The sequence below is a fragment of the Symphalangus syndactylus genome, chromosome 20 (assembly GCF_028878055.3).
Source record: "Symphalangus syndactylus isolate Jambi chromosome 20, NHGRI_mSymSyn1-v2.1_pri, whole genome shotgun sequence".
NCBI classification, from domain to species: Eukaryota; Metazoa; Chordata; class Mammalia; order Primates; family Hylobatidae; genus Symphalangus; species Symphalangus syndactylus.
Genome location: NC_072442.2, coordinates 40,250,669 through 40,274,160, shown reverse-complemented (window position 1 = coordinate 40,274,160; position 23,492 = coordinate 40,250,669). Strand labels below are relative to the sequence as shown.

The 23,492-nt window shown below is 53.0% G+C and overlaps 1 protein-coding gene across 23 annotated transcripts in view; it reads right to left on the bottom strand.

Annotated features, from left to right (window-relative positions):
* ERBB2 (erb-b2 receptor tyrosine kinase 2) overlaps positions 1 to 23,197 on the bottom strand; it is a 29,341-nt gene extending 6,144 nt beyond the window's left edge. For 8 of the 23 annotated variants that reach the window (XM_055256521.2, XM_055256531.2, XM_055256533.2 and 5 more), the window contains exons 1-16: positions 22,455 to 22,733; positions 15,656 to 15,807; positions 14,259 to 14,472; positions 13,342 to 13,476; positions 12,913 to 12,981; positions 12,593 to 12,708; positions 12,313 to 12,454; positions 10,724 to 10,843; positions 10,323 to 10,449; positions 7,111 to 7,184; positions 6,934 to 7,024; positions 6,518 to 6,717; positions 6,024 to 6,156; positions 5,851 to 5,941; positions 4,969 to 5,129; positions 2,606 to 2,653 (exon numbers count right to left, since the gene is read on the bottom strand). In XM_055256521.2, coding sequence (XP_055112496.1) covers positions 2,606 to 2,653; positions 4,969 to 5,129; positions 5,851 to 5,941; positions 6,024 to 6,156; positions 6,518 to 6,717; positions 6,934 to 7,024; positions 7,111 to 7,184; positions 10,323 to 10,449; positions 10,724 to 10,843; positions 12,313 to 12,454; positions 12,593 to 12,708; positions 12,913 to 12,981; positions 13,342 to 13,476; positions 14,259 to 14,472; positions 15,656 to 15,807; positions 22,455 to 22,527 — 1,946 coding nt within the window. In that variant the 5' untranslated portion in view covers positions 22,528 to 22,733. Of the gene's footprint in view, positions 1 to 2,605; positions 2,654 to 4,968; positions 5,130 to 5,284; positions 5,387 to 5,850; positions 5,942 to 6,023; positions 6,187 to 6,517; positions 6,739 to 6,933; positions 7,025 to 7,110; positions 7,185 to 9,485; positions 9,601 to 10,225; positions 10,228 to 10,322; positions 10,450 to 10,723; positions 10,844 to 12,312; positions 12,455 to 12,592; positions 12,709 to 12,912; positions 12,982 to 13,341; positions 13,552 to 14,258; positions 14,473 to 15,655; positions 15,808 to 22,454; positions 22,735 to 23,181 lie in introns of those variants that run through there. The other 15 variants (XM_055256530.2, XM_055256536.2, XM_055256520.2 and 12 more) reach the window with 14 other exon arrangements.
* Between the last annotated feature and the right edge of the window lie 295 nt (positions 23,198 to 23,492).

Here is a 23,492-nt window from a genome sequence, read left to right as displayed (position 1 = left end):
CCCACTGCAGCCCTGACCTCTGGGCTCACGCAGTCCTTCCACCTCAGCTGCCGAAGTAGCTGGAACTACAGACAGACGCCACCACACTCAGCTAATTTTTTTATTTTTTGTAGAAATCGGGTCTCACTATGTTGCCCAGGCTGGTCTCGAGCTTCTGGCCTCAAAGAATCCTCCCACCTTGGCCTCCTAAAGTGCTGGGATTACAGGTGTGAGCCACGGTGCCTGGCTATGTAATTTATTGAATACTGAAAGTAGGGCTCGGCATGGTGGCTTGAGGCTGAGGTGGGCAGATCACCTGAGCTCGGGAGTTGGAGACCAGCCTGACTAACATGGAGAAACTCCGTCTTTACTAAAAATACAAAATTAGCCGGGCATAGTGGTGTATGCCTGTAATCCCAGCTACTCTGGAGGCTGAGGCAAGAGAATCATTTGAACCTGGGAGGTGGAGGTTGCAGTGAGGTGAGCCAAGATTGTGCCATTGCACTCCAGCCTGGGCAACAACAGCAAAACAACTTCTCAAAATAAATAATAAATAAATAAATAAAAATAAATAAAAGTGAAAAACAAAATGGCTGTATGGGTATTCAAGGTACGGTTTCTACTGAATGTATATTATTGCTTTTCCACCATTGTAAAGTCAAAAAATCCTAAGTAATATCATCGCAAATCAGGGGACCGTCTGTATGCATACAGTTTTGGGGCCCCACCCCCAGAGATTCTGACTGCTGCATGGGTACAGGAATGTACACCCGATGATTTTGATGTTCTAGCCAAAATTTCCACCCACAGGTCATGATTTTCCACACCTCCCAGTGTTTGCATAAGCTGTCCCTTCAGCCTGTACCACCATTTCTCCACAGGGTCATCTTTTAAGACTCGGCTCGGCCAGGCGCGATGGCTCACGCCTGTAATCCCAGCACTTTGGGAGCCCGAGGCAGGTGGATCACCTGAGGTCAGCAGTTCAAGACCAGCCTGGCCAACATGGCGAAACTTCGTCTCTACTAAAAATACAAAAATTAGCCGGGCGTGGTGGCGCATGCCTATAATCCCAGCTACTAGGGGGGGCTGAGACAGAAGGATTGCTTGAACCTGGGAGGCAGAGGTTGCAGTGAGCCGAGATCGTGCCATTGCACTCCAGCCTGGGCAATAGAGCGAGACTCCATCTCGAAAAAAAAAAAAAAAAAAAAGACTTGGCTCATCGCCAGGAGTGGTGGCTCACACCTGCAATCCCAACAATTTGGGAGGCCAAAACTGGAGGATCACTTGAGCCCACAAGTTTGAGACCAGCTTGGGCAACATAGTGAGACCCTGCCTATACAAAAAAAAAATTTTTTTAATTACCCAGGCATGGTGGCACGCTCCCATAGTCCCAGCTACTGCAGAAGGATCACTTGAGTCCAGGAGGTCAAGGCTGCAGTGAGCCTGTGATTACACCACCACATTCAAGACTGGACAACAGAGCAAGACCCTGTCTCAATCACTCAATAAAAAAAGATAGCATATCTGGCTGGGCACAGTGGCTCATGTCTGTAATCCCAGCACTTTGGGAGGCCGAGGTGGGTGGATCTTGAGGTCAAGAGATTGAGAACCTCCTGGCCAACATAGTGAAACCCTGTCTCTACTAAGAATGCAAAAATTAGCTGGATGTGGTGGCATGTGCCTGTAATCCCAACTACTCGGGAGGCTGAGGCACAAGAAGCGCTTGAACCCAGGAGGCAGAGGTTGTAGTGAACCGAGATGGCGCCGCTGCACTCCAGCCTGCAGGCAGAGTGAGACTCTGTCTCAAAAAAATTAAAAAAAAGATAGTGCATCCTGGGATAGATGGAGCTCCTGGGTGTTGATCCAATATTCTTGTCACCCTGTCCTCTTCACACCCCCTTGCTTAGCACAGGGTCTGGTACATACCAAGCCTGTAACGCATGCTCATTTCATGGACAGATGATTGCCTAAGACAGACTCCAGTCTGTTTTTCTCCCCAAAGTCCTTCCCAAAGGTCCCCACTGCCCAGACGGTCAAGTCCCACCCTGTGGCTTGGGGATCAGGGCCTATGGCATCCAGGTCGGACCCCACCCTGACTCTAACTTGACCCCCTTATTCCTGTGCTTACTCAACAGCCCCCAACACCAGAACTTTGAAGACACCCTGGATTTCCTGATGCTTCCCCCTCCAGTGTCACCTTGCACCCCAATGCTTTCTACCTAAATGCAAGTGCAATACCTGCTCCTCTCTCAAAGCCTAGCTCAAATGCCACCTCCCACTCGAAGCCTCCCACCATCCCCAGTTAAGAATTCATCACTCCCTCAGTGCTGCAGCTGCACTCTTCTAAGTCTCCCTTGACTTGCAAGGAATTGAACTTTGCATCAAGTTACTCCAGGGTATGGAGCGACTGGGTTTCCTAGCCATCTTTCCTTGCAGTCCCCTCCCCTCAGCATCTGAGCGGGTCCTCTGTCACTTGTTGAAGTGGAAAATGACAGGAGGTTCCACAGTGGAAGAGTGGGTGAGAAGGGACATATGTCAGGGGGTCCCCTCCCTACAGCAGTGACCACCCAGCATCCAGTAGGGGAGTGAAGGGCAATGAGGGGTACATCCTGGGGTCCAGGCCAACCTGGCTCTCTGCTCAGCGGGGCAGCCCTTGTCATCCAGGTCCACACAGCTGCAGGAGAAAGAGTCTCATCAATTCTGGGAACCACCCTCTTGGGAACCACCGTTCCAGCCTCACAACAACCCTGGGAGGGGTGTGGCTGGGTCATTATCCCCATTTGACAAAGGCAGAAACTGGGCTCAAGGCCATCAGTGCTCCTTCTACCACCCCACAAGGAGACTCCTTCTCTATCCAAGGAACCGGCATGCCCCGCTCCCCTGCAGCTCCTTGTGGTGGGTAGGAAGCAGGGAGGGGCACCCAGAAGAGCAAGCCCAGGAGCTCAACTATTCCCTCCATAGAAGAATCCCAGGGTAAACCGATACCACTTCTCCAGAGAACGGTTTGGCAACACCTATGAAATATTATCTATGACCCAGCAGTTCCTCCTCTGAATATAGACCGTATATACTGTTTGCAAATGCTTTTTTCACTTAACAGAATCTTGCAGTGTTTTTCCATGTTCTAACACCATGATCTGGATCTAGGATCCATATGGATCTGGATCCATATTCTTTTTTTTTTTTTCTTTTTTTCTTGAGACGGAGTTTCGCCGCGTTGCCCAGGTTGGAGTGCACTGGTGCAATCTTGGCTCACCACAACCTCCACTGCCCAGGTTCAAGCAATTCTCTTGTCTCAGCCTCTCAAATAGCTGGGATTACAGGCACCCACCACCACGCCTGGCTAATTTTTGTATTTTTAGTAGAGACGGGGTTTTGCTATGTTGGCCAGGCTGGTCTTGAACTCCTGACCTCAGGTGATCTGCCTTCCTCAGCCTCCCAAAGTGCTGGGATTACAGGCGTGAGCCACCGCGCCCAGCCCGGATCCATATTCTTTTAATTTTTCTCATTTAGTTGTCTTTGAATTGAAATGCATGAATACATCCTTGTGATAAACATTGCCAGCACTGTATACTCTAAAAATGCCAACACGTGGACACTAGGGGGCATACAAAAGGGGGCTCACTTGTGTATGGAGCTCAATTGCAATAAACTGCAAAAACAGGGAAACAAGCTCAATATCCCTCAAAAACAAAGTGAAATTACGTTCATGTTACAGGTTGAGTAATTAAAAAAAAATAAAGATGGTAGATCTGTCTGTACTCACAAGAAAGGATACCTCAAGTCGGGGGGAAAGCAAAGTGCAGAACAGCATCACCACACCTGGCTAATTTTTGTATTTTTAATAGAGACAGGGTCTCGCTATGTTGGCCAGATTGGTCTCGAACTCCTGATCTCAAGTGATCCGCCTGCCTCAGCCTCCCAAAGTACTGAGATTACAGGTGTCAGTCACCACGCCCAGGCTCTTGACCATTTTTGGTTTATACAAACAGCAATCTTATTTGACTCGACCTAATATAAATGTAGTATGTCTATACAAGTGTGCAGAAAAGAGCCCGGAAGGATGAACACACAAGTCAATGCGGTGGTTCTCCCAGCAGACAGGAGAGACTGGGTGGACAGGGAGTTGAGTGAAAGGGCACATTGGCTTTGTAACATTTATACTTTTATGTTACTGAAAATGTTTATCACAAGGATGTATTCATGTGTTTCATGTGTAAAGACAACTAAATAAGAAAAATTAAAAGAATAAGGTAGATCACCATGTTAGAACATGGAAAAACATTTCAAGGTTCTGGAAAGTGAGAAAAAGCCATTTGAAAACAATATGTATGATCTGTGATTCTATTTGGTAAAAAGAAATATATGACTGGGAATGGTGGCTCACTGCTGTAATCCCAACACTTTGGGAGGCCGAGGCTGGCAGATCACCTGAAGTCAGGGGTTCGAGACCAGCCTGGCCAACATGGTGAAATCCCATCTACTAAAAATACAAAAATTAGCCAGGCAAGGTAGCACGTTCCTATAATCCCAGCTACTCAGGAGGTGGAGGCAGGAGAATTGCTTAAACCCAGGAGGCAGAGGCTGCAGTGAGCCAAGATTGTACTACTGTACTCCAGCCTGGGTGACAGAGTGAGACTCCGTCTAAAAATATATACGTGTGTGTGTGTGTGTGTGTGTGTTAGAATGTGCACAGATAAAAATAACTGGAGAATATTAATATATGTTAACTTATATATACATATTAGAATGTGCACAGATAAAAATAACTAGAGGAAAAATATTTCAAATTATTAACGGTGGGGATAGAACTGCTAGGGCATTAATTTATATTTCATGTTTTAATTTTACAATTTTAACAATGTGCTATTTTTGTCATCAGAAACAAGATATGATAAAGGGAGAGTTGGTCCCCTTTTATAGTAAGAGCCCCAGAAAGACCCCTGAAAGGAAAGTCCTCCTTTCTGCAGAAAAGACCCTTGGACTCACGAGTGGGTGCAGTTGATGGGGCAAGGCTGGCACGTGCCCTCCTCATCTGGAAACTTCCAGATGGGCATGTAGGAGAGGTCAGGTTTCACACCGCTGGGGCAGCGGGCCACGCAGAAGGGAGGGTCCTTATAGTGGGCACAGGCCACACACTGGTCAGACTCCTGGGGTGGGGGGGCAGAAAAGGTTTGTGGGGGGCTGGCACTGACACCCCCAGGGCAGTAGGATCAGGCCCTTAGTTGGGTCCCCTTTGTGCTTCCCAAGGCCACCCAGCAGCAATTTTCACCATGCTCCTGGGACAAACACCCTTGCTCTTCACCCAGTCTCTGTGGACCCTCCCTCGGGGCCCTCCTCCAAGCTTAATCCTGGGAGGGGACTTGAGCCAGAGAATGGGAGGCACCCAGAGAGGAAAACGCATTACCTAAGGTGTAACAGCGAGTAACAACAGTCACTGCTCTGTAGAAAGCCTTTCCCGTGCTTCACTGTGCCAAGCCCTGTTTAATTTCATTCTTGCCACACCCCAGCAAGGTAGCTGTTATTACAATACCCATTTTAGGAATAAAAAACCAAGGCTGGAAGCAGGACCTGGGTCTGAATCCAGGTAGTCTGACGCCTGAGCCCACAGGGCTAACCACCCTAGCACAGCCACAGTCACAGCCACAAACACAGACCTCCTTAGAACCTTTTCATAGGGTTCCCGGGCCCCAGGGTCCCCGGGGCCCCTTTCCTGCCACTCTGCTGCTGTTCAGGTCTGAGCGCTGAGCCCTCTCCGGGGATATTTTATCAGACAGCAGCACACCCTACGGCATCTCGCCATCCTGCCAGGTCCCTGGCAATCCCCCTCGCTGACCCCTCCACCCAGCTCTGAGCCCGCCAGCAGCTCACCGGTCCAAAACAGGTCACTGAGCCATTCTGGGGCTGACACTCGGGGTGGCATGGCAAACAGTGCCTGGCATTCACATACTCCCTGGGAAGCCTGGGAGAAGGGACAGTGGTGAGGGGGTCTGAGAGGAGCCCCATGCACCCCTCCAGCCACCCCTCTCCTCCGCCCCTCATACCCCTGCAGTACTCGGCATTCCTCCACGCACTCCTGGCCCCGAAGGAACTGGCTGCAGTTGACACACTGGGTGGGCCCTGGACCCCAGCAGTGCCCTCGGGCGCACAGCTGGTGGCAGGCCAGGCCCTCGCCCACTGCAGTGAGGAGGAAGGGACCGCAGGGGACTTTTAGGGGAGGCCCCAGGTCCAAGTGAACCAGGGAACTGGCTGTGGGCATAGCTCTGGGCTGGAGGGGTGGGGACAGGTGGGGCCGATGTAGGGAGAGGAAGAGTTCTGAGATTTCAGAAACAGAGGGGGAGGGAAGGATGCCAAGGCAGGTAGGACCCAGCTACAGAAGCCATGCCAAGAGGCCAAGCCAGCCAGAGCTGTGCTGAGTCAAGAAGGGTGCACAGGGACGGGCAGTCTGCACAAGTCCAAGAACGCTGCTGCCAGGGCCCTGTGGGCACTGCTGTGTGCTGGCAGATGGGGAGCGCACACACTGGGCTCCCTGTCTTACCACACTCGTCCTCTGGCCGGTTGGCAGTGTGGAGCAGGGCTTGGTGCGGGTTCCGGAAGAGCTGGTCCCAGGGCACCGTGTGCACGAAGCAGAGGCGGGTGTTATGGTGGATGAGAGCCAGTCCACTGCCCAGTTCCCGCAGCGAGCGCAGCCCCAGCCAGCTGATGCCCAGCCCTTGCAGGGTCAGCGAGTAGGCGCCACTATGGGAGAAAGGTGGGCACCTTACCACGGACCCCTTCCTGGTCAGCAAAGGCTAGTCTCATCTTTCTCCATCCCCAGCACACTCTGCAGACTTTCATGGAAAGGTTACTGCTGTGTCCCAGGGGAAAAGGAGTACTCCCTCAGGCCCAAAGCTTCCCACAGGGACTCCTCTCTGGGACTCCTCCCCATCAAGCCCCCTCTTTCTCAGTGCTCACTTGTGCAGAATTCGTCCCCGGATTACTTGCAGGTTCTGGAAGACGCTGAGGTCAGACAGGCTGTCTGGCCATGCTGAGATGTATAAGTAACCTGCAGGTAGAGGGTGAGATTCAGGGAGTGGGGACAGGACAAGGACTCCCAGCCCCTGCAGAGCAGGATGCAGAGACAGAGCCCACCTGTGATCTCTTCCAGAGTCTCAAACACTTGGAGCTGCTCTGGCTGGAGCGGGGCGGTGTTGGAGGCTGGGTCCCTGGAGGGATCAGGAGAGGAGTCAGCAGAGCCAGGAACACGGTGGACATCACTCCCAGCACTGGCCATGCCAGCCACTCCCCACCACGAATGCCTTCACTCAAACCCTTTGCCCATCGAGCCCAGCTGTTTCCATCCTGGGCTTCAAAGCCCAGGCCTTAGTTTGGCAACATCTATCAAAACAGTATTTATATCCTTTGATCTAGAAATCTTATTTCTGCCCGGGCGCAGTGGCTCATGCCTGTAATCCCAGCACTTTGGGAAGCCGAGGCGGACGGATCATGAGGTCAAGAGATGGAGACCATCCTGGCCAACATGGTGAAACCCCATCTCTACTACAAATACAAAAATTAGCTGGGTGTGGTGCCGCGCACCTATAGTCCCAGTTACTCGAGAGGCTGAGGCAGGAGAATCACTTGAACCCGGAAGGCAGAGGTTGCAGTGAGCCGAGATCACACTACTGCACACCAGCCTGGTGACAGAGCAAGACTCCGTCTCAAAAAAAAAAAAAGGAAAGCTTATTTCTAGGCATGTGGCCTAGGGAGACACTGGCCCATGTTCCCAGAGCCACATACAAGGTGGAACTCTTTGTAAGATTGAAAATGGAACATGATCTAAATGTCTATTAGTAAATAGGGGAGCTGTTAAATAAAACCCTGAGCCACCCAGCCACATAATAAGAACCAACATTTAGGAGCACTTAGTATCTGCCAGGCACTGTTCTAAGAGCTTTACAAATATTAACTCATTCAAACTTTATATCATCTGGCCAGGCATGGTGGTACAACCATCTTATGAGGTTGGGACTGTTCTTGCCCCCACTTTACAGGTGAAGAAACTGAGGCACAGCACAAGGGTCACATGCCTAGTAAGTGGTAGAGCCGGGTTTCAAACCCAGGCAGTCTGGCTCCCAAGTCCGGGCTCTTAGCTGCCTCTCCTTGCCACCACCTGCTCTGCAGCTATTGAAAGAATGAGGCAGTTCGACAGGAACTGTCATGACCAGCTCTCAAAGCTAGGTGCAGACAGTGCTCCCCATATGTTCCCATTTACAGAAACCAACCTCCCCACCAAAACGATGAAAATCACACTCCACTGTGTGTGTGTCGACAGATGCATAAATGGTCTAGGTGAACACACACACTGTTAACCATGGTCTCCTCTGGAAAGGGGAGTGGAGGTAAAGGAAGTGTGAAAGGGAATTCTTTTTTTTTTTTTCTGAGACAGGGTCTCATTCTGTCACCTAGGCTGGAGTACGGTGGCATGATCTCAACCCACTGCAACCTCCACCTCCCAGGCTCAGGTGATTCTCCCACCTCAGTCTCCCTAGTAGCTGAGACTACAGGTGCGTACCACCATGCCCGGCTAATTTTTTGTGTTTTTTGTAGAGATGGGATCTCACTATATTGCCCACGCTGGTCTTGAACTCCTGGGCTCAAGCAATCTTCCTGCTTCAGCCTCCCAAAGTGCTGGGATTATAGGAGCACCACCGCGCCTGACCCTTTTTTTTTTTTTTGAGACAGGGTCTCACTCTGTCACCCCAGGCTGGAGTGCAGTGGCGAATCTCAGCTCACTGCAACCTCCACCTCCCGAGTTTATGCGATTCTCCTGTCTCAGCCTCCCAAGTAGCTGGGACTACAGGTGCATGCCACCAAGCCTGGCTAATTTTTTATATTTTTAGTAGAGATGGGGTTTCACCATGTTGGCCAGGCTGGTCTTGAACTCCTGACCTCAAGTGATCTGCCTGCCTTGGCCTCCCAAAGTGCTGGGATTACAGGATGAGCCATCTTGCCTGGCCCCATTTCATTTTTTATTGAAGTATAACTTATATACAATAAAATGCACCGGGCGTGGTGGCTCACGCCTGTAATCCCAGCACTTTGGGAGGCTGAGGCAGGCGGATCACGACGTCAAGAGATCGAGACCATCCTTGCCAACATGGTGAAACCCTGTCTCTATTAAAAATACAAAAATTAGCTGGGCAGCCAGGTGCGATGGCTCACGCCTGTAATCCCAGCACTTTGGGAGGCTGAGGCGGGCGGATCACGAGGTCAGGAGATCGAGACCATCCTGGCTAACATGGAGAAACCCTGTCTCTACTAAAAATACAAAAAAAATTAGCTGGCCATGGTAGCGGGTGCCTGTAGTCCCAGCTACTCAGGAGGCTGAGGCAGGAGAATGGCGTGAACCTGGGAGGCGGAGTTTGCAGTGAGCCAAGATCACGCCACTGCACTCCAGCCTGGGTGACAGAGCGAGACTCCGTCTCAAAAAAAAAAAAAAATCAGCTGGGCATGGTGGCACACACCTGTAGTCCCAGCTACTCAGGAGACTGAGGCAGGAGAATTGCTTGAACCCAGGAGGCAGAGGTTGCAGTGAGCCGAGATTGTACCACTGCACTCCAGCCTGCTGACAGAGCGAGACTCCATCTCAAAAAATAAAATGAAATAAAACAAAAATAAAATAAATAAAATGTACAGACTCTTAGCATACAGTTTAATGAGTTTTGACAAATGGATTCACTCATGTATCCACTACCCCAATCAATATACAGAACATTTCTAGTACCCCAGAAATGTCCTTGTGTCCCTCCCTTTTGAGGCCCCCCACCCTACGGCAACCACCGTTCTGATCTCTCCCACCACAGAGTGTTTTTTTTCTGTTCACAGCCTCACATAAAGGGGATGAGACAGTATGGAATCTTGTCTCTGGCTTCTTTTGCTCAATGTAATGTTTCTGAGATTCATTCATGTTGTATCGGTAGTTCGTTTCCTTTGGTTGCTAAGTAGAACTTCACCAAATGGATACACTGCCACTTGGTTATTCCTTCACCTAGTGATGCACATTTGAGTTATTTCCAATTTGGGGATATTTTGAATAAAGCTGCTATGAACTCAAAGGGAATTTTACTTTATCTATATGGTCTGACCTCCATACAAGTCCTTGTTCATGGATAGCATGTCATTTACAAAAATAACCACCCCCACCCCAAAGGCCCTGTTCCCTCTGGTCTCCCAACTGCTTTCTTTGCATTCTTGGCCCCCCCACTTCTGTCTCCTGCCATCCCCAAGAGATGCTGCCACATCTGGATCCTCAGGACTCTGCCTGCCCTGACACTGTCTCAGGCCATTGTGCCCACTCTTACCCATCAAAGCTCTCCGGCAGAAATGCCAGGCTCCCAAAGATCTTCTTGCAGCCAGCAAACTCCTGGATATTGGCACTGGTGACTGCCCTCACCTCTCGCAAGTGCTCCATGCCCAGACCATAGCACACTGAGGGGGTGGGGGTGGGTGGGCAAGGGGCCGTCTCAGCCTTCACACTGGGACAGGTCAACAGCCGCATGGGCATCAAGGTCCAGGCCCCTCCCCACACTGACAGGGGATATAGGGACACTTGTAGGGCTGAGGGGGGCCAGGGGTAGACAGTAGAAGGCAGAGACTGGGTCCCAAGAGGGTCTGAGGAAGGATGGGACAGGGTGGGCTGGGCCAGGCTGCATGAGCAGAGGGACAGGAACTGCAGCTGGCCTCAGGGGCAGTGAGTGGGTACCTCGGGCACAGGGCTTGCTGCACTTCTCACACCGCTGTGTTCCATCCTCTGCTGTCACCTCTTGGTTGTGCAGGGGGCAAACGAGGGTGCAGGATCCCACGTCCGTAGAAAGGTAGTTGTCTAAGGAGATCAGGAACATGTAGCCACATACTCTGGCCCTTCGTGCACCACCATGAGCAGCATTACCGTGGCCAGGCACAAGAAGAATAATATCAGCCAATACTTAAATGCCCTACCACACATCAGCACCTGACATCCATTTACTCCTCACAGCAACCGGACGGGATCAGCACTGTGAGATTCCCATTTTGCAAAAAGGGAGACCAAAGCAGAGAGTTCTGTAAATTATTCAAGGTCATTGTGCTAGTGAGTGGAGGAGCGAGGATTTGAACCCAAATGGTCTGGCTCTACATTTTGTCCTCTCCCTAACACAGTCAGCCAGGATCTGAAGGCCCACTCCTGTTCCTCTGAGAGGAGGAAAGAGGTTCCCCAGGTCTGAGCCCAGTCCATAAATGCCCATCAGTAAATAGGTGATCTGTTAAATAAAACTGAGCTAGGCTGGGCACGATGGCTCACACCTGTAATCCCAGCACTTTGGGAGACCAAGGCGGGTGGATCACTTCAGGTCAGGAGTTGGAGACCAGCTTGGCCAACATAGTGAAACTCCATCTCTACTAAAAATACAAAAATTACCCAGCCATGGTGGTGCAAGCCTATAGTCTCAGCTACTCAAGAGTCTGAGGCACAAGAATTGCTTGAATGCGGAAGGCAGAGGTTGCAGTGGGCCAAGATTGCACCACTGCACTCCAGCCTGGGCAACAGAGCGAGACTCTGCCAAAAAAAAAAAAAAAAAAAAAAAAAAAAAAAAAAAAAAGTCCGTGTGCAGTAGCTCAAGCCTGTAATCCCAGCACTTTCAGAGGCAGAGGCAGGTGGATTGCCTGAAGTCAGGAGTTTGAGACCAGCCTGGCCAATGTGGTGAAACCCTGTCTCTACTAAAAATACAAAATTTAGCCAGGCATGGTGGTGGGCGCCTGTAATCCCAGCTACTCAGGAGGCTGAGACACAAGAATAGCATGAACCTGGGAGGCAGAGGTTGCAGTGAGCTGAGATCCCGCCACTGCGATAGAGCTAAACTCAGTCTCAAAAACAAAACGAAAGGTAAAACTGACCTCGCCAGACTATAGAATAAAAGCTAACATTTAGGAGCACTTAGTACATACCAGGCACTGTTCTAAGAGCTTTATAAATATTAACTCTTTCAAATGTTATAACTATCTTATGAGGTTGGGACTATTCTTGCCCCCATTTGACTGATAAGGAAACTGAGGCACAGCAAGAGGGTCACATGCCTACTAACTGATAGAGCTGGGTTTCAAACCCAGGCAATCTGGCTCCCAAGTCTGGGCTCTTAGCTGCCTCTCCTTACTGCCACCTGCTCCACAGCTGTTGAAAGAACAAGGCAGTTGGGCAGGAACTGTCATGACCAGCTCTCAAAGCAAGATGCAGACAGTGCTCCCCATATGCTCCCATTTACAGAAAAAAACCTCCCCACCAAAACGATGAAAACTATGTTTCTCCCTGGCACTCACAGGGACAGGCAGTCACACAGCTGGCGCCGAATGTATACCGGCCCTCGGGATTGGGCATGGACTCAAAGGTGTCTGTGTTGTAGGTAACCAGGGCTGGGCAGTGCAGCTCACAGATGCCACTGTGGTTGAAGTGGAGGCAGGCCTGGGGGGACAGGTGGCTGGTTTTCACTGCGCTGTTTTGCCCTGGTGTGCCAGGGGCAATAGGGCAGTACCAGGCAGGGGGCCCACCCCTTGCATCCTGGGGGATAGGGCACATTGGGCACAAAGCAGAGGCACATACCAGGCAATCAGAGTGCTTGGGGCCCGTGCAGCCGGCAGCACACTGCTCATGGCAGCAGTCAGTGGGCAGTGGCCCCTTGCATCGGGCACAGCCACCGGCACAGACAGTGCGCGTCACTGTTGGGCAAAGGGCAGGATGAGGGCTGAGTGGTGCCCTGGGCACCAGACCCTCATCAGCATCACCTTCTAGGGAGACTACCTGCCCCAGGGAAGACATCCCAAGCCTGTTATCCCACCCCTCCCATGTCACCTGTATGACACCTGCATTCCACCAGGCCCCAGCCCTCCCCTTCCCTGACTCCAGGCCTCCCTGAGACTCACGGCTCTGACAATCCTCAGAACTCTCTCCCCAGCAGCGGGAGCCCTTACACACCGGAGAACAGGGATGACCTGAGGACAGAATCCGAGACAGGCAGTGAGAGAGATGTCTAACAGCGAGAGGACGGGTTAATAACGGAGAGAGGCACAAACAGCAGCAGAGGCCATGAGGCCAACTGCACAGCAAGGGAGGGACCCAGACAGGCTGAGAGGCCCCCAAACCAGAGGCACAACCTATAAGCAGAGGGAGACAGGACAGAGAACCCCAGAGATGAAGAGGCACAGAGAGATGGCAGGAGGGATGGAGAGGGAGGAAATGGGTGGTGTAGGCAGCTGGGGCAGTGGCAGGCAGGCACTGGGTTGTATGTCAGGAGTTTGGGGCTGGGGTCAGGCTGTCTGAGAGAAGAGGCAGCAGGGAGGGGCATGGCTTACAGGCCCGAGAGCGGTTGGTGTCTATCAGTGTGAGAGCCAGCTGGTTGTTCTTGTGGAAGATGTCCTTCCACAAAATCGTGTCCTGGTAGCAGAGCTGGGGGTTCCGCTGGATCAAGACCCCTCCTTTCAAGATCTCTGTGGGGTGAGCAATGATCAGAGGACCCTTTCCCCTTCTGTCACTTTCTGCTTCCCTTGGGGCCCTCCTGCCTTCTAAAAGAAGAGCAGGCCTTTTAAACAACCCCCAGATTCCCCAGGGAGGAGAGAAAGATATCTTCACCGTCTTTGAGCCCCACCACCACCACACCCACAACAAGAACAAAGCGAGAGCCAGGGAGGAGTGAGTTGTCCATGCTAGGTCCAGATGCTCACGTGGACCGCAGCTTTCTCCTTCCCTCTCACCTCTACTCTGGGCATGCTGCTTGGTGGTTAAGGGACTGTGGAGTCTGAAACTCAGCCCCATCACTCACTAGCTGTGTAACTTTTGGCCCTTATATCTGCAAGCCTCAGTTTTCTCATATGTAGAGTGAGAATAACACTGATTCTTTCCTGACAGGACTGCAGCGTGACTGAAATGGGCCATGTGGGCAAAGCACCTGGCACCCAGACTCTGGGGCAGAGTCAGCTCCAGGGCCAGCAAATAGTTACACAGGTTGTTCACTGTGCACTTCACTCAGCCAAGTGGGGGCAAAAACCCAGCCTGCATTCTCATGATTGAATTATGTGTGCTGACGCAAGCTGCAACTTCCTAGGAAGAAGGGGAATCTTTTTCCAGTCTTCTGAGAGCGTCTTCCTGGGCTCTGCCTGCGTCTGCCCAGAAGGACACCATTTCTAATGCACACAAAGCCTCCCCCTGGTTAGCAGTGGCCCTGGTCAGCTCTGAATAACCAAGAGAAGGTTTCAATGACGGTGAAGACCACCTGTGAGGCTTCGAAGCTGCAGCTCCCGCAGGCCTCCTGGGGAGGCCCCTGTGACAAGGGTGGTATTGTTCAGCAGGTCTCCATTATCTAGCACAGCCAGGGCATAGTTGTCCTCAAAGAGCTGGGTGCCTCGCACAATCCGCAGCCTCTGCAGTGGGACCTGCCTCACTTGGTTGTGAGCGATGAGCACGTAGCCCTGTACCTCCTGGATATCCTGGGAGGGAGAAGCAGGGTGGGGCTGAAACAGGAACACTGCCACCCCCCAGGGCCTCCCTGGGGTTCCCCCAGTGCTTGGAGATCTTGGGCAAGGCCCCCAGCCACTGAGCAGTCCTGTTCCTGCTTAAATAAAACGATAAAATGGAGATAAAGATCACGCCCCACCTTGCCTCACCAGATTCTTATATGATCAAGAAAGATAATGGTCGGGGGGCACTTTATAAACTCTGAACAGGTGCCCTGCCCTCTCTGTATCTCAGTTTCTTCATCAGTGAAAGCAAAGGCCTGGATGGGATGGCGTCTGCAATTTTTTTTTTTTTTTTGAGACGGAGTTTCACTCGTGTTGCCCAGGCTGGAGTACAATGGCACAATCTAGGCTCACCGCAACCTCCATCTCCCAGGTTCAAGCGATTCTCCTGCCTCGGCCTTCCCAAGTAGCTGGGATTATAGGCATGTGCCACCATGCCCAGCTAATTTTGTATTTTTAGTAGAAACGGGGTTTCTCCATGTTGGTCAGCCTGGTCTCAAACTCCCAACGTCAGGTGATCTGTCCGCCTCGGCCTCCCAAAGTGCTGGGATTATATGCATGAGCCATCGCGCCCAGCCGGCGTCTGCAATTTGACAAACCAAGCATGTGGCCCCACTCCAGGGTCCGTGGACACGATCTAGCAGCTTGGTTTCCATTCTCTCTCCTGTTCATAACCTTTTCACAGACATTTCTCTTTTGAGCTTCACAATTGCTCCCAACATACAGATAGGGAAACTGAGACCCAGTGAAGCCAAGGGGGTATAGGCCACATTCATAGGGCTCGTCAGTGGCAGAACTGGGCCTGTAATCCACCTTTCTCACCAGCCCTTTCTGCTGCTGTAGGTGGGAGAGGGATAGTGGCTGGGGCAGGTGGACAGGGGACATGATCATGCTGGCAAGAGAGCACAAGATTTAGCGGAAACACAGACGCATCCCATCCAGAGATGACCTCAGCCAGCCACGTTATAGAGAGAGTCAACTGATTCTGCAGTAAAATGAATGGGGGTTAGACGTTAGAAAGGACTTCCTGGTTGAGAAACCACAACAAGAGAGGAAACAGAAGGGCAGGGCACCTTCTTCTGCCACCCACCTGTAAACAGAGGGCTCAGCCCAGCTGGAGGCAGGGCCTGGCTGGGTTGCCCATGGGCCTCACCTGCAGGAAGGAGAGGCTGGCATTGGTGGGCAGGTAGGTGAGTTCCAGGTTTCCCTGCACCACCTGGCAGCCCTGGTAGAGGTGGCGGAGCATGTCCAGGTGGGTCTCGGGACTGGCAGGGAGCCGCAGCTTCATGTCTGTGCCGGTGCACACTGGCAGGAGGGAGCAGATGGGTCAGAGGACACTGGCGGGGGACCTTCTCGGACCTGGCCACCCCATCCAAATTCACTCCGAGTCATGCCACCTCAGATAGGGAGAAGCCTGACTGAAGGACCCCTCCACCCATGTCCCTTGCACACTGCAGGTGTAATAGCAGGAGAAAGCTTGTGTGCTTGGGAAGTAGTGGGATTTCAGGGGAAAGGCTTCTTCTGACTAGGCCCACCCTGTGCATTCAGAGGCTGCCCCAGCGTGCCAGCCCTGGGGAGCTCGCCCGCCAGTACAGGGTGTTGGCTGGCAAAGAAAGGCTTCCTTTGTCCCAAAGGCACAACTCAGGGCAAAGGGGTAAAAATCCCCCAAGAGCGGCGATGACGAATCATGAATCTTCTGGATACCCCCTGCCCCTCTCCCAAGCAAACAAACTTGGTGCATTCTCCCTATGCCATTCCAGCACACCCACGTGCCAACCTCCTGGCAAGGGATCCACACCCCCGTAATGCCACCCAGAGAGTGGGGAAGGAGGGTCAGCTGGAGTTGCATCTGGGGCATGGGGCAACCGGGGCCCTGGTCATTGCAGAGACCTCTGGGAGTCCCCCATGAAGAGAAAAGGAGTGTCAGACTCCAGTTGTGGGCATCTGGACCCAGACTGCAGATCCCAGGCCAGGGTGAAGCATGCGCCAAAGGTTCCTGCGCTGGCACCTTCACCCTGGCCACCTCCTCAGGGCAAGACTCCAGAACCAGCTGGCAGAATCTGTGCCACGAAACTGCTGCCACAAAGGCACTACGTCAGCCCTGCATACCTGCCCAGCGCCAGCCATCAGCCATGGGGCACGGGGCTGAACTAACACACCTGGCCCACCTGGACCCCAGCCTGGTATCCCTGAGACCAGAAATGCCCACTAAGGCCACAAATACTAGAGGGGGTAAAGCACCCTTGGTGAGGGGCGCCGGGGTAGCAGCTCACACCGGGCCTGCCGGCAGGGGGAGATGAAAGTGCCCAGTTGAACTTGTTTTTCTGCACTGGTGAGATGAATCACCTGGCGTGTCTTGCCCTGGAGATCAGAAGGGTGGGGGCAGAGGAAACCCTCAGGCCCACAGGTGCCTGAGCTGCCCAGAATTCCTGCCGGTCACTGCTCCGCCTCCCACAGGCTACATGCAGATTCAGGGACAGCACAAGGGCCAGCTTGGGGTCTGACACCAGGGGCACTTCTCTCCCAGCAAGTTGGAGCCTAAGGTCAAATCCTAGGGGGTAATACGAGGTACCCCCTGCGTTCAGAGAGCTGGGAGAGGCTGGTAGGGCGAGCCCCCAGGTTCCCTGCCCGGGCCAGTGGCCAGTGGCCACAAACTGGTGGTCTCCTAGTGATACCCAGAGTGGCCTCTATTCCCACCTCTCTAGGCAGATACGGACAAAGAGGGAGGAACAGGAGGGAGGAACAGAAATAGAACTCAAGGGTCCATGTCCCTGAGGGAGGCCTCCCCACTCCATGCCTCACCCACTTGCACCCCCTCCTCTTCCCCACGCTTCCTTCCCCCAACAGACTCCCAAGAGCAACAGGAGCTGGGGGTGGCAGGCCAGGCCCAAAATAACGCCCTGCTGCCAGGACCTCCCCCGGCCTCAGCCCTTCAGCTGCTTTATAGACACAGCTGTCTGCAGGCCCAGACCCCAGGCCCTGGCCCAAGCCCAAGGTCCCCACAGGGCTGGGGCAGGGGCTGACTCCACCCCCTGTAGCCCTTTTCAAGGGATACCAGCTGTGGCCGCCAGGCAATAGGAAAACAACAACAATGGGGAGTGGGGGCTGCCACAGTAACTGAGCTGAGCACCTACTGTGTGCCTGGCAGGCACTCTGGGTGGATCTGCATAACACGCTCCAGAGACTGGGGCTGCAACCTCCATCTTGCAAAGAAGACAACTGAGGCTGGCAGGGGTTAGCTCTCGCATCATAAAGCTTGTGAGCAACAGGCAGGACTGGAACTCAGGCCGGCCTGCCTTCAGATCCCACCTTCCTTCCACTAGGCCTAACTGCACACACACAAATCCACCCCACACCCCACGCCAACATAAATACACACTAATTCTCCCGATGCCACCGATAAACACCACAGGCTCTAGGGAGGGCAGGGTGGCTGGGCTGGGTTGGGCTGGAGGGTCAGAACGGGTGGTAGCCCCACCCCACTAGCGAGTTTGTTTACCTGATTTGTGGCCAATTTGAGTCTGATTAAGAATCTTGAAGTGTTTGCAGACAGGTGGTAAAATTGGTACCCTGAGAACGGTTCCCAGGGAACTGGAGGCTTGCTGGCTAACACCCCCACCGCCTACATGAAGTCAAGAAGGCCTTCCTGACACCTCCCTCCCACTCTCCCATCTCCTTACCATTGTCCCCATATCTGCCCTGTCCCATTGATTTTCTTTTTTTGAGACGGAGTCTCGCCCTGTCGCCAGGCTGGAGTGCAGTGGCTCAATCTCGGCTCACTGCAACCTCTGCCTCCCAGGTTCAAGCAATTCTCCTGCCTCAGCCTCCTCAGTAGCTGGGATTACAGGCGCCTGACACCACACCTGGCTAATTTTTGTATTTTTAGTTGAGACGGGTTTCACCATGTTGGCCAGGCTGGTCTTGAACTGCTGACCTTGTGATCCGTCTGTCTTGGCCTCCCAAAGTGCTGGGATTACAGGCGTGAGCCACGGCACCCAGTCCCCGTTAATTTCCTGGGGGGTAGGTCCTAATTCTACCCAGGAGTGTCCTTGTCTCCAGGACCCTGCCCCTCAGGAACCCCAACCTCCAATTCTCCAGAGCAAAGACAGTATGAGGCAGGACCAGCCACAGGGAGCGCTGGAAAAGCGTCTGCTGAGTGAATGAATGAATGAGTGGATGAATGAAGTCCAATCAAGAGTCTCCGAACAAAAGGGACCAGCTGAGGTCATGGTATCCATCTCTCTGCTCAGAGCTGGTCACAGTCCTTCATGTCTCTCTGGACTCTGGCGGTCAGGACTTGACCCCAGTCCTGAGGTTTCTCTCAGGTGGGTTCTCTCCTCCCCACCAGCTTGCAGCCCCAGCTGCTCCTCTTGCTCACGGAAGAAAAGCCAACACTTCCCTTGGTTTCCATGAATACTACAGTAAAATGACCTGTGTCCCCAAAGCTCAGCTCTTGTAGACCCATAATGTCACAGCCCATTCCAATGACACTTGGATTCCCCGACCACAAACACCTGGTGTATCAGGCCTGACATCAGACCAGGGCCTGGGCCCAGGGTCTTCAGATGAGAACCCTAGCTCGGCTACTCACTGAGTGATCTTGAGCAAGTTCCCAGACCTCCAGGGCAGAAGCTAAATCGGATTCATCTCTATGCCCTGCAGTACCTGCAACTCGGTGAATATTTACTGACCTAAACTTGGCTGTAACAGCTCTTACTCCCTCAGAAGTGGTATATGAGAGTTAAATGAGGTAATGAATTGCGCAGCCATCTGTAAACATCACGAGGCTCTGTAAACATCATGAGGCTTTGTAAACAGAACTGGGACAACACAAACATTCGCTAGAATAATTCTCCCACTCCTTGAAAGAGTACACATCCCTTACCCCACCTCGGCTCTCTTCCCAGGGGGAGGATGGGTGGCCAAACATAAGATGGAGGTGCCACTCTACAGGGGCTTCTCACAGGTGGAGGGCAGGGAAGGGAATCTCTTTCCAGATCATTCCATCGCCCAAGGACAGGGACAACTACCCCGGGCCCCACCCCAGCCCTCCCAGCCGCAACACCATACTGGCCCCTCACGCTGACACTTCAGCTGTCTCTCTCTCTCGCCCACAGCCCTGTGTCAACGTGGCCTCTGTCCCCTCCTGCCCGCAGCCCCCTGTCATGCTGGCAGGGCCCAAAAGGAAGACAGGCATTGGCTGGACAGGAAGGGAGAGGACTCTGAAGTCAGGAGGGGACCTCAGGGCCCCCCAGCTCAGCCCCACTTTCTACAGCCTAGAGAAGTGGATGGAAAGGTCATTCGCCTGAACAAGAGGAGAGCTTCTCCTCCCATCTGGCCACCTGCCTGCCCCTAAGGCTTTGTTCAACCCATTATTGTTGGCTGGAGTAAGACTCTAACCACCTCTTAATGCCTCCTCATTAGAGTCCAAAAATGCCCTGGACATTACTGGGTAGCTGGGAGCCTTGGATAAGTTGCTTCATTTCTCTGAACTTCCAATTTCTCATCTGTACAGGATGAGACTGTCACAGAGATTAAATGAAACCCTGGATAAAAACCTAGCATACAGGAAGTACACCATACATTTCTTAAAAGTTAAGACAAGACAGGTTCATACGGCAGGAATATGGGTAATCCCAAACCACGAGAAAATTAAACATGCTTTGTGTTTGACTTTGGAATGCCACGTATTTTTTCTTTTTACATTTGATCCCTATCTTTCCAATTGTTTTTTCTTGACAAACAAAATGAGTACTTTCCCCAAGTATAGTAAAAAGAGGAGGCTGTTGGAAGAATCATACTGGAATTAAAATATGAAGGAGTTCTGCAAGATTAAAAGGATGCATTTGCTGCAATTTGTAAAACTCATACCTCTAAGAAAGGATCTCAGCAAAATCCTGACCCCTCTGGGGCTCCTCCTAGGCCTCCCCTTCCCCCACATTCCTGCCCCAGCCCTCAGCCCTTGAGTAAAATCTGGGTGCTGGAGGCAGCTGGGTGGTACACTTTTTTTCTGAAACGGGGTCTCACGCTGTCACCCAGGCTGGAGAGCATTTGCGATCACAGCTCACTGCAGCCTCAACTTCCTGGGCTCAGGTGATCCTCCTGCCTCAGCCTCCAGAGTAGCTGGGACTACAGGCACGTGTCACCACATCCAACTAATTTTTGTATTTGTTGTACAGACAGAGTTTTGCCTTGTTGCCCAGGCTGTGCAACGACTTTTTAACCAACTCCTGCACAACACAATCAACAGTGCAGGTTGAGGGGTGAGGACATGAGGAGGCCCCATCCAGAGAACCCAGCCCTCAAATCCAGCTCTGCAGCAACTGCCATTCGCTGATCAACTCCCAGCCCAAGGTGAGGAAGGGCAGCAGCTCAGCCTGACAGCTCAGTATGGCTCACCCTTCTCATCAGAAGATGAGAGGTGAAGATGCCCGCCTGGGAAACAGGGAGGGCAAGGATGTACTCCCTGGAAGAGAGGAACCTTCTTCCTCAGCAAGAAGGCGTGGCCATAGAAGGCTACCTCCCTCTGTTTATGGCAGATCTGGCCCAGCACCTTGAGGGAGTTCCTGCAGAGGACAGAGTTCAGCCTGTGTCCCCAAGTCAGCAGAGAGACTGCTGTTTGGCAACACAAAGCCCAGACACACAAACACAAAGACCATACAACTGAGGAACACCCTGGCATAGACATGCAGAGATAACACGGCCACGCACTCACTCACCAAGGGCCCCACCCCCTCCCCAGACCCCCTGACCTATGGAGACCACCCACGACTCCCAGAACACTTTCATTTTGTCTCCCCTGCAGCCCAGTGACTCAGGGAGCAGCGTCCTTCATTGCTCCTGGTGCACTCATTCATATAGCGATTTCGAGTGCATGGTTGGGGGTAGCACAGCCTGGGGTCCCATCTTGACCCCACCACTTACTAGCTGCTACTCAACCTCTTTGAGTCCAGAATGCTGGCAGAACTTCCACTATAGGGGTGTTCTAGGATTAAAGGAGAATGCGTGCAAAACACCACAAACAGTTCCTGGCAGAGTATACCTGGCCCAGGCTGTATGTTAGCTTTTATGATTAATGCACACAGGTGGACAGATGGGTCAGGATACACACTGCCCCTGCTCACCCTTCCCCACGCACGCACCAAGGAAAAGGCAGCAGAACAACGCAGCCCTCCTTAGGCCCCCATCTGGCCTATTTCTTAGCTTCCTTCCCTGGGAATTCTCCCACTTTACACCCTAAGAAACTCACCCCCACCCCTCCATGGTCCACGCGCTCCAAAAGTCACAAAACACAGTCCCTAAGCTGGCCCCAATAATCTGTTCAAAGCAAACGTCTCCCCGCCCCCAATCCAGACCCCAGCAAGAGGCCACCCTCCGGGCCACCCTTTCCTCCCCGGCTCTGGTTGGGACAGGTTGCTATGCCACCCTCCACCCCACCACACATACACACACCCGATCCCGCCAGAAGCAGGGGCAACCAAACCAAAATCGTCTGAAGGGGAGCGGGGAGGGGCTGGAGGAGGGGCAGGGCAGAGGACCCCCGCAAGGAATCCAGCCCAGGCCAGTCCGGAGGCGGAGGCTGCCAACTGGAAAGGCTTTGAGAAAGCTTGAGGGGGCTCAAGAAGGGGGGAAACGCGCGCGCGCGCTCTACGCAATACACCCTTTGCGGGAAAACTTTCTGAACAATTTCAGAGAACTTGTTTGACAAGTTCCCGGAGCCCCTCGGAGCCTGGAAAGCGCCAGTCTCTTGGATGAGCCATCTCGAGCCGCTGCCGTGTAACTGCCCTCTCCGGCCGGAGGGCCCGGCTGCCCTGAGCGTCTGGACTGTCCACAACTTCGGGATGGGAGAGCTCGTCCGGGCCCCTCTGGCCCCGCCGGCCGCGGGACCTCGGCGGGGCATCCAGATGACAGGGTCCCGCCGCTGCTCCGTCCCCTCCCCACACCAGACCCACCTTGGGTGCTCGCGGCTCCGGGGGGCAAGAGGGCGAGGAGGAGCCCCCAGCCGCACAAGGCCGCCAGCTCCATGGTGCTCACTGCGGCTCCGGCCCCATGGCTCCGGCTGGACCCGGCTGGGAGGGCGCGGGGCGCGGGGTGCGGCGAGGGGTGGGGACCGGGCGCGCGGCGCCGGAAAGGGCCCCGTGGGAAGGGGCGAGCGGCTGCCCGGGGGTCTCCCCTGGTTTCTCCGGTCCCAATGGAGGGGAATCTCAGCTCCACAACTTCATTCTTATACTTCCTCAAGCAGCCCTCCTCCTCCACCTCCTCCTCCTCCTCCTGTGATTGGGAGCAAGCGCGCTCCCAGCTCGCCCCCTCCAACTGCATTCCAACAAGTCTGGGAGTGGCAACTCCCAGCTTCACTTTCTCCCTCTCTTCGCGCAGGCCTGGGTGCGTCCCTCCCAGCGCCGGGACGCCTGGGTTGCCTGCAGCCGTTCTCACACTTTTCTTCGGAGAATCCCTAAACGCAGAGGCTAGTGATTCTGCCCTCTCCCTCGGAGTCCGGGATAAATTCCCTAGGCTGCCACTCTTAACACCCTTTTAAGTCTCAGGTTTTATCTTAAACTTTCCTGGAGAGCTTGCATCCTATTCCATCCCAAGCCTACTTGTTTTAATATCAAATCATGGTTTTCCCACCACATCCTCCAGTAAAATTGATAGTCAAGGAAGGGGATGTGCTGTGTTTGCCTTGTGGCTTCCAGCACCCCCGGGCATATCTTCTGGAATCTTTGAAGTATCTGAAAAGCATGATCTTAAGAGGTTCTACAAATTTGGGAGGAGACAGTCACATCGAAAGGATTTTTTTTGTTTGTTTTTGAGAAGAACTTTTGCTCTTGTTGCCCAGGCTGGAGAGCAATGGAGCGATCTCTGCTCACCACAACCTCTCCCTCCCTGGTTCAAGTGATTCTCCTGCCTCAGCCTCCCGAGCAGCTGGGAGTACAGGCATGTGCCACCACGACCAGCTAATTTTTTGTATTTTTAGTAGAGACAGGGTTTCT